At 46.7% G+C, this 13953-nt stretch overlaps 1 protein-coding gene across 2 annotated transcripts; it reads left to right on the top strand.

Moving 5' to 3' along the window:
- The first annotated feature begins 895 nt into the window (after window positions 1-895).
- LOC138917410 (spermatogenesis-associated protein 31D4-like) lies at window positions 896-12289 on the top strand. Of its 2 annotated transcripts, none has more exons than XM_070233655.1 (4): window positions 896-1687; window positions 6953-6998; window positions 7597-7657; window positions 7936-12289. In XM_070233655.1, the coding sequence occupies exons 1-4, from the start codon at window positions 1685-1687 to the stop codon at window positions 12146-12148; spliced, it is 4323 nt and encodes a 1440-aa protein (XP_070089756.1). In that variant the 5' UTR covers window positions 896-1684; the 3' UTR covers window positions 12149-12289. The 2 variants fall into 2 exon arrangements, with proteins under 2 accessions (XP_070089756.1, XP_070089755.1); XM_070233654.1 differs by lacking the exon at window positions 896-1687 and adding an exon at window positions 5878-6206.
- The last annotated feature ends 1664 nt before the right edge of the window (window positions 12290-13953 follow it).

Raw genomic sequence — 13953 nt, 5'->3', positions numbered from 1 at the left:
ATTAAATTGACTTAGAGAGCATATGCAAAAACAGCTGGCTCCCTGCCTGACATGCTGCAGCCACCAGTAATTATTCGGACCTAAATATCGGCTCATGCCATGCCCTGCTTCTTTTCCTATTAAAACCTTATCCTTGAAAAATCGGTGTGTACCCTTTCTTCAAAACCAGCCCAAGGTGTAAACTGAAGTTCACTTTCCTAAGCCGCTCAGTGACATTTATAACGCCAAATCTAATGCCTTAGTTTTTTTTTTTAAGCGAAAGAAGCTAACTCTGGCTAACTTCAGTTTTCTTATTAAAGAAATTGACTAGAAGGATTTATGGTAACTCACATAACTGAAGGGAATTTTTGAAAAATCAACAAACAAAAAGCAAAAATAAGCTTTGGAAGGCACAATAGAGCACAGTGTATAGTTATTATTACTGCTGTTCACCAGATATTGTCGGCTCTTCTCTGGCCCACAGAAGGGATGTATCTTCTTGGCCCCTTAAAGTCAGAGGTGACTCTGTGAGCCTTTGGCGAATGAAACTTGAGCAAAAGTGAGGTTGTCTCTTCCAGACAGAACCTTTGGCAAACAGTGGGAGTGTGTTTTTCCTGCCTGGCAGTTGTGCAAGAAGTTGGATCGAGCATCTTTTAGCTGCCATCTACTCAATCCTCCAGACTGAGCAAGGATAATACAGAGCCAGCCCCTGATGACATGGAGCATGTTTGAGAAATACACCTTGGTTATTTTTAGCTGAGACTTAGGAGTTTGTTGTGAATACAGCACAACATGGACTATCTGACTGATGAAAACATACATATTATCAATTTCCTCTGCTGTTGACCAAAATGACTTCAGTGAGCCAATATTAGAATTCCTTTTCACAAAGGTGGATAAGTGACAGATTAGAAGTCTACACTGCCCCAGGAGTGTAGACTGATACCACGCTTATATATAGCAAAGATATTTCCTCATTTTGTCCTTTACTTGTCAATAAAAAAGTATATCTATAGAAATCTGGAGGTAAGGCTCCAGACAAAACCAACATGGTGACAAGGAGGAACATTACATACTTGTAAAAGGAGCGACAGATGAGAAAATAATAATAATGGCCGGGAACTTATAGAACCTTGCGTTGAAAGGGATCTCATATGGAACTTAGGAAATATTATAGCTGTAAGCACTACATGACAAAATCTGGTGGACGGAATTAAACAATACTTCGAAGAAAGATACCTTCAATATACTTATCTAAAAAGAAAAATTAGAAACCAACGAGCTGCTTGCTCAAGAAGCTAGACAAAGAGCGAGACAGTAAAGTCAGGAAGAAAGGAAATGATAAAGATAAATGCCAAACCTTTGTTTCTATTTATTTGCTCTTTATTTATTGCTATGGACTGAATTCTGTCTCCCCACAGTTCATATAATGGAAGCCCTGACCCCCGTTGTGACCATGTCCAGACACAAGGTCTTCAGGAAGTAATTATGGTGAAAATGAAGTCATAATGGTGGAACCTAAATCAGATAGGACTGTGGCCTCATCAGAAGTTGAAGAGATCTCTCTTTCTGTTTCTTCACACGCATACACACACCCCGCCATCTGAGGACTCAGTGAGAAGGGGACCTTATGCAAGCTGAGGAGACAGCCCTCGCCAGAACCTGACCATGCTGGCATCCTGCTCTCAGGCTTCCAGCCCCCAGAATGGTGAGAAAATAAATTTCTGTTGTTTAAGTCACCCACGGTATGGCATTTTGTTATGGGAACCCAAGCTAAGACGCTTATCTTTCACAGTTTGTTCCTGGGTTCTGGTACCAATTCCAATGTGTGTGGGGTTGGGGGTCGGGGGAGTCCCCCACACCAACAAGCAATTCTTGGGACACCAGCTGGGTGTCCTACAATTCAACTCGATTCTGACACTATGTACCCAGAGACAGCATCACACCCCACAGGTTAAGGGTTCAGCCCCACAAGACTGCCCCCACTGCAGGTGCCAACAGCAAGTCTGGGTTGTCGCCTATGCTTCTGAGCAACTGGCTGTCAGTAGGAGGTTCCCAAGACTCTCTACTCCGGTTCGACGAATTTGCTAGGGCGGCTCACAGAACTCAGAGAAACCTCTTACTTACTAGATTACCTGTTTATTAGAAAAGGATATGACTCGGGAATAGCTCGATGGAACAGACGCATAGGGCAAGACATGGGGAAAGGGCACTGAGCTTCCACGCCCTCTCCAGGTAACCACTCTCCCAGAACCACCTCTCTCCCAGACCCTCCACATGGTCACCAACCGCGACGCTCTTGGAAATCTGTCCTTTTGGGTTTTTATGCATAAGCCGTTTATTTATTCTCTTACCCTCGGCTGCTGTTTTTCCTTCCCCATTTATAGCCCAAAGCCAATCAAAGAAGGACATGTGCAGTGTGATGCTGTTCCTGTACATTTTTTAAGTGCATAACAATGTAAGAATTTGTTCATGGAGACATACACATGTATGTCTTGACTATGCATAAAAATGTAATCTTTTGTTAATGGAGCCATGCACATGGATATTCTTGGAATCATAAAGAATGTAATTAATTTTAGGATACTGATACCTATGATGAGAGAGGGAGGAGAACGGGATGGAAATGTGAATTTTAGGTGTGACGGCAACATTTTGCTTCTTAAAAACACAGATATCATTGTGGGCTGAATCATGTCCCTGAAAATTCATATGTTGAAGTCCTAACTCCAGGACCTCAAAATAGGGCTGTATTTGGAGAGAGGGCCTCTAAAGAGGTAATTAAGGTCAAGTGAGGTCACATGGGTAGGCTCCAATCCAATGTGACTGATAGTCACGTAAGAAGAGAAGATTAGAACTCAGACACACACAGAGGGAAGACCGTGTGAGGACACAGGGAGAAGTGGCCGGGGAGAGAGGCCTCAGAAGAGACTATACCGGCCAACGCCTTGATCTTGAACTTCGGCCTCCAGAACCGTGAGAAAATAAATTTCTATTGTTTAAGCCACCCTACGTGTGGCATTTTGTCATGGCAGCCCCAGCAAATGAATGCAACATCGGAAGCAAATAGGGCAGAATTGAACGTCTGTTCTTTCTGGGTATTGGGGCCGGAGATAGAGGTCATACTATGTACTCTTCTGCATATTTGAAATATTTCCATAATAGTTAAGAAAATAACAAGCAGATCCCGAAAAAGAATAACCAGAGAGTAGAAATTTATGTGTGATTACCTTACAGGCCAAGGTGGGTTTCGCGTTGGGCAGGTGGTTCTCTTCCACAGGGTGTGTCAGTCACCCGTGAATTCCCGTCTCTTGGCTCCGCCATTCCTGACGCCTGTATCATTGTCTGCAACCAATCTGCACAAGGAGAAAGAAGGAACACGGAGAAGACACACCTGCTTTCAAAAGTTCCAACCTGGAAATGGCACACACCACTTCCACTCCCATTGCATTGGCTGAAACATAGTCACACGCCACACCTCACTGCAAGTTGCTGGGTGACTGCCTTCCTGGGCACCCAGGACAAGGATGTGGACAAACAGCCAGTAGTCCCACCCACAATGTCATCAGGTTGACCCTGGTCTTCATGCTGCTGCTCAGTCCACAGCGTGTCTGCCAGGCCTATGGTTAGGGTTTAGATATTTTACAAAGGCGCGGGGTTGGGGGTCATGGTTTGGGACTTCAAAGAGGAGGAAGCCAATTCACAAGGAGACAGAAAACCAAATGTTTGCTGGGCCATCTCTAAACAAATGAGAGAGAACTTGTGTAAAATGGGCCCGGCTAGGTACCTTCTTCTCTACCACATCTAGAGTTCCCTACGTTGACAGCTCCTTCCTGGAACAGGCCTTCTGTCTTAAATTCTTTTAGGCAGTTAGGGGTGAGGCCAAAGTTTCTTTCATATATAAATTTTGAGTGTATATATGTAATTTATAGAACTAAATAAATGAATTTAAATATAGATACAATGGATTATATATTCTATTATATAGCAATATTAATATATATTATATATAGATAATCTCCTTGGTTCTCCAGAGAACCCTGACGAATACAGGAGGAGTTAATATTCTTTTATCGATGGCATTTACATTTAATCATTTGAAATTCTTAGTTATGACATTGTTATGGCTTGCAAGGAAGTGTCCTTTTCAGTGTTTCATTTAGAGGCCTCAAGATACCAATGTTAAAAAGTTTCCCATTTTACTTGTTTGGTTTGATAGGCTTTTTCCAATTGAGTGCACAGATAAACCAATTTAGGAATTTCAAAGGAGCCCCATTTAGGCCAGTGAAGCCTTAAATCACCCTGAGTAATCTGAGCCCAGTGGAACAAAAATCTACATGTAGAAGGTCTGTATTCTTTAAAGACAAAACCAGCAGGAGTCCCAGAGTGGGGCTGTTCTTTGGTGGTCCTCTTAGAAAATGGATTTCTCATCTGTATGAACTTACCAAAGGATCAAAGGCCCAAAAAAGGAGTGAAAGAAACAGAAGTTTCTAACAAAGCTGACAACGGAAGGATGGCCAGAACCAGTATCAAAGGACGCCTACAGAAAGAGTCTGGACCTCTACCAAAAATGGGAGGTCCAGGCCCAGGAGGACTTACCACCAGGAACCAGAGCCACCAGGAGGAGACGACAGAGCACAAAAGATTCTTTGCAGGCACCTTGCTTGTGTCTGTGAAGTGGCACCAGAATTGAAGGTCAGTAGCTAGGGATCCCACTTCTGTCACCATATAAAGTCAGCAAATAAGAGGCATAAACTGCAAAAGAACCAAAAAGTTTATTTGGGGTCTCAAGAATTGCAATTCAGGAGATGTAGATTCGAGTAGAAGCTCAAATGTGCTCCTAGGAAGACAAAGGAGGCAGGGGTAGATAAAAGGAAAGGACACAGGCTTACAAAGGTCTACAGTGAACAGTTACTGACTGGTTCTGGCATGGGGTGAGCTGACTTGCCAGAACATAGTTGGTCCTAGGCAGACTGTCCCTTCTTGGAATGAGGAAACACTTCAAGATGTGACCTCTGCTGTCAGGTAAAGCTCAAAAGTTCAGTTAACATCTGGTGGTGGATGTGGTGTACAAGCATAAGCCCCACTTCCTTAATGGCCTCCCAGCTCCATTTTAGAAGCCTTGAAAATGGTATTCCGTTTTGTCATTGTCATCCACCACAGTCACGCACCACGTAACAATATTAACGATGTTTCGGTCACTGATGGACCACATATATGACAGTGGTCCCATACGGGTAGCACCACATAGCCTAGGTGTGTAGTAGGCTCTACCACTTAGGTTTGTGTAAGTACACTGTGTGATGTTCACACAACAGTGAAAGTGCCTAATGATGCATTTCTCTAAACATTTCCCTTTCATTAAGTGAGGTACGCCTGTACTGATTTTAGTCTTGTGAGTGTTGAATAATGAATTACTCATTTCAATTATTTGAGTCAGCCCCACTGGCTGAAGATGGTAAAGGCTGACTGAAGCAAAAAACTAAAATTTGTTATTCAACATTCACAAAACCAAATGAGTAAAGAAGAACTTTAAGTTCTATATCAGGGTTCATGTAAGGCAAAAACATTCTAAAGGAAAGATGGATTTGAGGACATATATGATTCTGAGTGTAAATGTCTGGGTACAAGCAAAAATTCCAGGGAGCATTTCAGACTTTCGAGGCAGTGGAATTGGTGAAACCAAAGTCAAGCTCTCCAAACAGTAAAGGGGGCCCAGGTAATATCTGGAGTACAGGTGGAACAGGCACAAAATTTCATTAATGTAATTGTATGATTTCATGAACGGACAGAGTTGGAAAATAGGATGGCAGGGTAGGGCAGAGGGACCTGGAGGGCCCAGGATGGATGGAGAGATCAGCTGGGCTGGTGTGAGGAAGGGGCCATGGGCACACCCTCTTCATGTCCCCTCCCCCACCCTCTGAAACCCTTTGTGACTCTTCAGTGCTCTGTGATGCAGGCCTGGGATTATAGGCAAGTGCGGACACTCTCAGAGCTCAGTTGCCTCAGGCAGCCTTGCGATTCAGAAAATGGAGTTCAGTCAATGGAATGTTCTCTCATTTCTGAATAGCCATATGGAGTTGTTTTTGAGCATCTGCTCAACATTCTTAGATAGTGACTATAACCTCAGCATCGTGTGTGGGTTGTGGCTGCTTCTTCTGTTCCTGTGCTTCCTGGTGGAGATTCCATCTTTACCAACCTTGTGGAAAACCAAAATCTACCAAAAGGTAAGGATCCCTGGGCAAGCCACCAACAGGGATTTTTTATCGTTGTTTCCATTTCTAGTCCCACATTTTTAAATGAGTTGGTCCAGAGAGACTCCTAAGATGGCAAGTCTGAATAGAGGATAGAACATCATCCTTCTAGGGGAATAGGCCAGGCAGGACTAGGGGTTCAGCTGGGACTGTTTCCCATTTAAAACTCACAGACCATCTGGGTGTGGTGGAGGATTCCTGGATAAAACCCCATCACTGATTTCACGGCCCTGCATTAGGTTATTTAGAGAGTTTGGGATCTGTGTAGGAGAACACTGTTCCCAACACTGGATCATGAGTCACATTCCCATGTCGGGAGACATTCGACCAAACCGTCCTTTGTATTGGGCAGATCAGGAGAGCAGGGCTGAGCCTCTGAGCAGACACTGGAGTGTGAGCTCTGTCCCAGGATACAGGGTCCTATCTGAGGAAGCACAGATGTGACTGGGGGCCTCAGAGTCTATGCCCTCCTTGAGCAGAGGACTTCTGACTGAGAATATCAAGTGTGGACTCTAGCCAAAAATCCTCCTTCGAGTTTTTCAAAGAAGGAAAAATTGAAAGTATCTTATCACCTTTAGAAATTCAGAAAGGGAAAGAACACAAAGTGCTAGTAATAAAAATAGAGAGTGACATTAATCTTGGATGAATATCTGAGTTTCCTAGAGAGAGGATCAAGCCAACTAAGTCCTCGCTCCTCATTCTTTTCTTTTTGTTCTCAGCGTCAGGGCAGAGCCAAGAGGAGAAGAAAAGGTGGAACATCAAGTGGTAAGGTTCCACCTATCCCACCTGAGCTCTCCAAGGGTGACACATCCTGTCCTCTCCATGAGGTCCCAGGTCCATGGTCTCTGAGGATGTCAGTCGCTAGATAGAGTCCCTCTCAGAAAATAGAGGCCTCAGAGGAAAGGCTCATGGGAAGGTAGTCAGAACCCGAGACATTTCTCAGATTCCTGCTCTGCCCAGCTCTGGGCATGAAGCAGTGATGGGCCTGGACAATGGGTGTTGCCCAGTGGGTTGCCGTGGGAGACACCAAGAGTCAGAACTTCTGTGTCCTGACCTTGTGAAACTACGTTGACTTCCTGGATGATCAGACTCCTCTTTGAGGTAACCATTGACCTATGTTCCTCACATGGTGGTTTTGAACATCCCATGGGATAATGTATGTGACAGTACTTTATAAATGAAGCAACAAACACATGTGAACCTTATTAATATTATCATTGACCGTTTGACCACATCTACTGATTCTTGGGGCTTTCAGAGTTAATATCCCGTTAATATCCCAAGGGTCTCCCATAAAGGGACTCCCGTGTAACACCTATGCTTCTACCTTTATTACATGTAATTCACTCTTCTGGTTTCCCAGGTTGGAGAAACTACCAGAGGGAAACAGAGGAGAAAAGGAGGCTAATTTCTATTCTGAAAAGGTGACCAGTCTTTTCTTTCCTGATCCCTCTTTGACATGTTCTCTGCAATTCCAGGGATTCAGTACAGCCTGCAGTAGTCATGGGAGGGGTTTGCCATAGGAACGGGTATGTGAATGAACGCCTTGGGGTGAGGGCTGCTGAGTGTATGGTGAAGTCATAGATGTGGGGCATTGTGAAGGGGCAGCAGGCTTCAGGTGGCCCCTCCCCTGACAGGCCAGCAGGTCCTCCTTTCCTTGTTCTGGTCCTGGCTACAGTTTTCTACTTCCTGTCTCCCGCAGGCCCCTAGGCCGGCCTCTCGATACCACCCGCATTCGTCAACTATTATGCCCAGACCCCTCCTGTGAGGTGTGTAATAGCACAACTGCTGAAATCAATCGGCTGCTGTTCCTGGAGGACCTGGAAGATGATACTGCCTCTGTGTCCTCTATGGCTTCCACAGCTTCTGGGACTGAGTCATCATTCACTCTGTCCTCTGCCTTCTCAGAAGTCCCTCCAGGAGACCTAACACCATCCCCTCCACCTGACCCTTCCCCACCGCCCCCCTCCGTTCTCTCACCTAACCCAATGACACCGTTAGCTGACTTTCTTTCACCCTCACCACCGGGTCACTCTATGCCACCAGAGCCTATTCCTCCCTTGGAGTCCAAATTCCCAGCAGACCATTCCCCACCCCAACCCATTGCCCTTCCCCCTCTCCCACCACATGACACCCAGGCAACGGGTCCTATTCTCCAACCAGAGGCCACTCTGTCTCTGAATACGATCTTCTCTCTTGACCGCACCCTTTCCCAAGATATTAACCCCTTACCAAATTTGCCCCAGATAATGAATCCCAGTGACTCACTGGCTTGTCATCACGCACCACCAAGCCTGTCTGTCTCACCACCGACAGACCACCCTTTAACTGTGACTCAATCTAAATCGGTTTCCATCTTATTGAAGTCTGTTCCAGAGAACTCATCTCCAGATAGCCCTGGTGGGTTGTCCACTTATGTCCCAACAATCAGAGGCACTGACCATTCAAGCCTGTCAATTTCAGAATTATCCTGGTGGCAAGCTTGTGCCAAAGACTTGTTCTTAGCACCTTCCACCTTGGCACCACGTGATTTTAATCGTGAGTTTCTTGCCCTCCATTCTCCAGAGTCCTCTCTGGAGAGACACCCTACAGCTAACCTTATAGAGCCTGGTAACCTCTCATTTCTCAGCCCTCATGTCCTGGCACTCCTGGAGAGACAAGTCCGAAAGAGGAGTGATTTCCTGATGTGGAAGGAAAAGGAGAAGGAGAAGGGCTCTTTTCCAAAACAACTTAGGCCAGGCCACCAACTAAATCCTTCGGGGAAAATGTCAGAGTCAAATGCTGATGAGTGTGACTCAGCATTCTCCCTTCCTTTCTGGAGCAGTGCAGGCAAACCAAAGGAGCTGCACATGCATGAGCAGCCCCCATATCCTAAAATCTTGGAGGACCATTTACAGGAAAAATGTATGCAGCTCTTCTGGGGTCTCCCATCTCTGCACAGCGAGTCCTTGCCCTCTGCTATCCGTGACTCACGTGACTGCACCACAATCTTCCTTTTCAATACCATCTCAAATGCCTCCATGGGCCAAGAATCCCCAGTACCTCTCCATCGCCCACCTCCATCCTTGCCTGAGATCCAGCCCCAACCCTTGCCTCAAACCCTGCCCCAATCCCAGCCCCTACCTCTCACTCAGGTCAAGTCCCAGGCCCACCTTAAATCCCCACTCCCAATCCTACCATCTGGTCCTCTACCCCAGATAAGGATCTGTGGAGTGTGTTACCATAGACCCCCGGATGAATCAGAGTCTCTCACCTCATCTGAAATTCAACAACTGGAATGGAAAGTGTTGCAGAAGCAACAGGAAAGTTTGTGGGGTTCCCCCTCTGTAGTCCAAAGATCTCAGGAAGAATTTTGTTCTTCAGCTCCCAACTTTCCTTACCATCAGGCCTCCCAGGCCCATGCCTCCATCTCCACCCTTCCCGTAGAGTTTCCTCTCAGTGATGAGCTGAGGAAGAAACTGGAACATCACCTTCGAAAGAGGCTCATCCAACACCGGTGGGGCCTGCCCCGCAGGATCTGTGAGTGTCTGTCACTGATGATGCCTCCAAGAGATTTCTCAGAGATAGCTAAGTCAGAAAGCAATCGTGGACTCTCACGGATCTCGGTGAACAAAGATCTAAATGTTGGATTGAGCCAATCCAAAAGCTTCCATGAGAGGGGTTCAGAACTGCTTCAGGTAGAGAAGGAGATGGGGAAGGATCAGGGGCATAGCCCAGAGAACGGCCCAAAAGCTCATCTGTTGAGTGACCCAGAGAGCTCTTCAGATAAGGATCCGGCATATGACTCTGAGAAAGACCTAAATAGTCACATGGCAAGTCTGTCAGGGAAAGCTTCAAGGGCCTTGGAGGAAAGTCTAGATCAGAAACAACTTGAAAATGTCCTGAAAGCACATTTGAGCAAGAAGTTTGAGGAAATCAGTGAGGCTCGGCTCCCTGGGACGGTGCGCAGTTCATGGCATGCTAGCAAGCAGACATTGCTGCTTTCTGACAAACCCCGCACCCAAATAACTCAGAGGAGTTTGCCACCTTCAGTGGGTGGGGACTCCTCCCTGAATACCTTCCAGGAGCTTTGCTTCATTGATTCCAGTGCACAACAGATGATGGAAACCCATATTAAAAGTTTCCGTATGAGGATGGAGTGGGGCCTGCCCTGCAGGGTCCTTGAATCCATACAGGCGTTTAAATTGGAAGATGCTGCATCCCAGTCCTTGCCCTATTTCTACTGGCCCCCCTCAAATAACCCAACTTTGGAAGTCGACTCCAAATCCGAGGGCTTCGAGCCCCACAGAGGAAGCTCTAAATCTGTTCTTCAAGAAAAAGCGGAAACAACAAATTCAGCCCTGGTCCTGGATCGTCATTGCCCTGCTACATCACCTATGGGCAGGGAAGGACAAGGGGTGCCGAGACAATCACCCTCTGGTATCAACCAAGAGATTGCAGAGGTTGTTCAGAGGAGTAAGGGTGCCAGGCAGACTCATCTGCCTGTCACATGTGGCATCACAGGCAAAACGAGTCAGAAATTTACTCAACTAGGCAACAGATGCCCCCCAGAGCTGCCTGCAAGGCAAGCTGGTGCCAAACCTGAGACAAAAGATGAGAGAGTGAGTTCCAGTGATAGAAGAGAAGGGCGACAGGACAAAAAGATGAAGTCGGAACCCTTTTCCATGTACAACACGGCCAGGGACATATTCAGGGCCAAGGAGCTCAATGCTCTGCAGTCAAAAACTGGTAGTGTGTTGACAACCAGCAAGCCAGGAAGCTCCCAAATGATACGTGAGAATCACAGTAAAACAGAAATTACTGGGACCATTGAAAGCCCTGCACCAAAAAGACAAGTTCCCCAAGACCCAAAGTCATCGGATCTTAAGGAACATCTGTTTGGGGAATTAAAGTCAAAACTAGAGAAGAGGAATCAGAGCCAGGTCCAAGGCCAAGACACTGACAGGTCCCCTGCCTCAGAGAGCTTGACTTACAAGGCCTCACTGACTCATGCCCACGGTGTCTCCAGTGGGGACATGGGAGCTTCCCAGGTGCTGCGTGTCCATCTGGAGGACAGTGGGATCAGCAGGCAGCAGCGGCAGGAGCCTTGGGTCCCTAAGAAAGACCTAAAGAGGTCCGAGGATAAGAAATTCCCACCAGCTACAATGAGACTGAGCCCTCCGGGCCCCAACAAAGAAGAGCTTGGTGGAGGGGATGCAGGGTTGGGGACATCCCAACCTACAAGAAAGAGTTTCCCTACTCAGATCACAGCATCAGAGGAGACGCTTGGGAGCAAGTCTTCCCAGACCTCATCACAGAAGGCACAGCCTCCTCCTGAAAGTCTGTTCAGAAAAAAGCTGAACGACATTTTTCAATGGCTTCGTCCTGGGACAAAAGGCAAAAAGCAAGACCATCCCCCGGAAAAGGGCCGCCCCATATCATCTGCACAGAGCAGAGGCCTGGTTAAAGGGAGAGCTGCCGTTACTGGGACCACCACGGCTCAGAAGACCAGGACGGTCCCTGGGAAGTTCCCAGTGGAGAAACTGGGGCAGCGGTGTGCAACAGAGGTCACCCGCCCTCAAGAGCCCCTTCCTTCCCTGAGGAAGTTTGTGAAAACTGAGAAGAAGGCAGAAGAGCAGGCCCAGGCAGAGCCCGTCCAGGGGCATCCTTCCAACTACAGGGCTCCCTCCTGTAAAGTGCCAAAGGCCAAGTCCTGCCACCAAGAAGTTGTCTTTGCTGGCCAGAATTATCCTACATGTTCTAGACGGATCAGAGACCACAACAGACACCCTCAGAAAGTCGTGGCGCTTAAAGATCAGCTATTGGATCAGAAGCGTCCCTTATCTGTGCCCCGCAGGGAGCATGTGCCCCATCCAAGCTCCACCTGCAGGCGTCAAGCCGGCCCAGGGGCCTCCAGCTGTTCTCACCACTGCTAAAGGCACTATGTTTAGGGATCCGTCTCTACGTCAACAGAAAACGCTTTTCCAGCGTTTCGAGAGCGGAAAATTTCCCACCACAAAATAATTCCTTCTCGTGGAGAATATTAATTCTCCCCAATAAATGATTCTCTAATAATAGTGATGTCTTTTCTGTGTCCTGTGTTGGGGGCATGGGTTTCAGGTAACTCAGGGCTTGTGCTTAGGGAAAAGGAGGAGTGAGTTCAGCTCTTACTGATTGCTTCCTCTGGCTTCTGAAAGGTCACCAGTGCTCTGCAGCTCTTGTTGACAAAGCGATATCACGTGCCCCCAAAAGCCCATTTCCTCCCTGATGAAGTTTGAGGAGGTGGGCTCTGCCTCCTGCCTCTTCGCTTAGCCTTAACGAAAGTGTAGAGCAGCCCACACCTTCCGCTCACTGAATGTTTTACATCCTTCAGAGAGTAGGGAAGACAGGTGTTCTCTATCCGAAGAGGGCCAAGAATAGGTATGCAATTCATAAAACAACAATGAAGAAAAAACAGTGGCTTCATCATGATTTAGAGGTCAGTGACCAGAGGACCCCACAGGGGGTGAACCCTAAATGGGATTTGGGGGGTGGGGGAGGGTATTGCTGCAGTGGATCCTGGGCTGGTGGGGGAGGGGCTAGCAACAGCACAGACACGCCTTAAGAATCTGTCATGTGAGTCATATTAATGTGTTAGGGAAGAATACTTTAAACTTTACACTGAGGTTTCCCTACTGGAAAGGCACCTGGGGGAAGTGGTTCCCCTCTGTAGGTATTTCTTCAGACTGCCAAATGATATTTTGTTGCAGAGCAAAAGCATCACTCAGCTGCCAGTAGTAACAATGTTGACCAAGTAGCCACCTACCTCCCAGGATAAAATAAAGCTGAGAGTAAGGAAAAGATGACTTGGAGTAAGCCAGGAGGAAAGAAAAAATGAAGAGGGGAAAGAAGGACCTTGCTGGTAGAACAAAGCTTTATGCCACATCATCATCCATATGGTGACCCTGTCCTGTTCCCCCCGCCCCCTCCTCAATCTGATCCAGGCATCACCACCTTGAGGCTGATCCAGGCACTGCACAGCACACTGATGCCTTATTCCAAAAAGGCACTGGGCTGTTCTTTGAATACTAAACACTATCTGCAGGGAGGTCATCAGGCATGGCATCCCCCTCTTTGGGAAGGTGATCTTGCTGCCTTCCGTCCATCTATGCTTAATAGGAATATACAAGATCTTGCCCTTAATGTGTACAGTTCACCTATCAGGATGGAAGTGCCGCCTCTGATATTCACGGCCTTGGTGGAGCCATGGTTGGTCTCCCCCAGAACATCTGCAGCTCATGAACCAGAGGTGAGTCCCAGACTATGCACCAGGTTACAGATATATGGGGGTCTCACCATGGACTGCACACATACCCACCCTTACAATAGGGGTTTGGAGGAAAGGCAACTCCACTTAGACAGACTGGGACTCAAAAATTGGCTGAGTGTCAACTGGGGCAAAATTCAAAAAGCATTATGATGGTGAGCGTGAAATACATTAAGTTGTAGCTGTCTAAGTAAAATAAAGATGGTTACAAGGGTGGAAAAATAAAATACCAATTTTGTTTTCTAAAAACAACATGATTTTAAAAATGGAAGGGAGGAGAAAAAGGGAAAAATAGAATAAAATGATTGTTCTGTAAGTAATAAGAGGGGGTCAAGACATAGGTGACAAACGAAATAAGACTCCAAGTAAGGGAAAGGAATTTGAGGTTTCCAAGCCCCTTGAGGGAAGCTCTAAAAGTTTTCAGGGAAATAAGGT

This window comes from Equus caballus, chromosome 14 (genome assembly GCF_041296265.1).
Source record: "Equus caballus isolate H_3958 breed thoroughbred chromosome 14, TB-T2T, whole genome shotgun sequence".
NCBI classification, from domain to species: domain Eukaryota; kingdom Metazoa; phylum Chordata; class Mammalia; order Perissodactyla; family Equidae; genus Equus; species Equus caballus.
Note: the sequence above shows the minus strand (reverse complement) of the source record. Positions and strands in the feature narration are given on the sequence as shown.

Bases quoted from the DNA above. Each gene is read 5' to 3' on its own strand.
- LOC138917410 (XM_070233654.1), top strand. From the start codon at position 6,009: ATGGAGTTCAGTCAATGGAATGTTCTCTCATTTCTGAATAGCCATATG. The intron at 6,207-6,952 runs GTAAGGATCCCT...TTTTGTTCTCAG, and splicing joins AAACCAAAATCTACCAAAAG to CGTCAGGGCAGAGCCAAGAG. The intron at 6,999-7,596 runs GTAAGGTTCCAC...CTGGTTTCCCAG, and splicing joins AAAAGGTGGAACATCAAGTG to GTTGGAGAAACTACCAGAGG.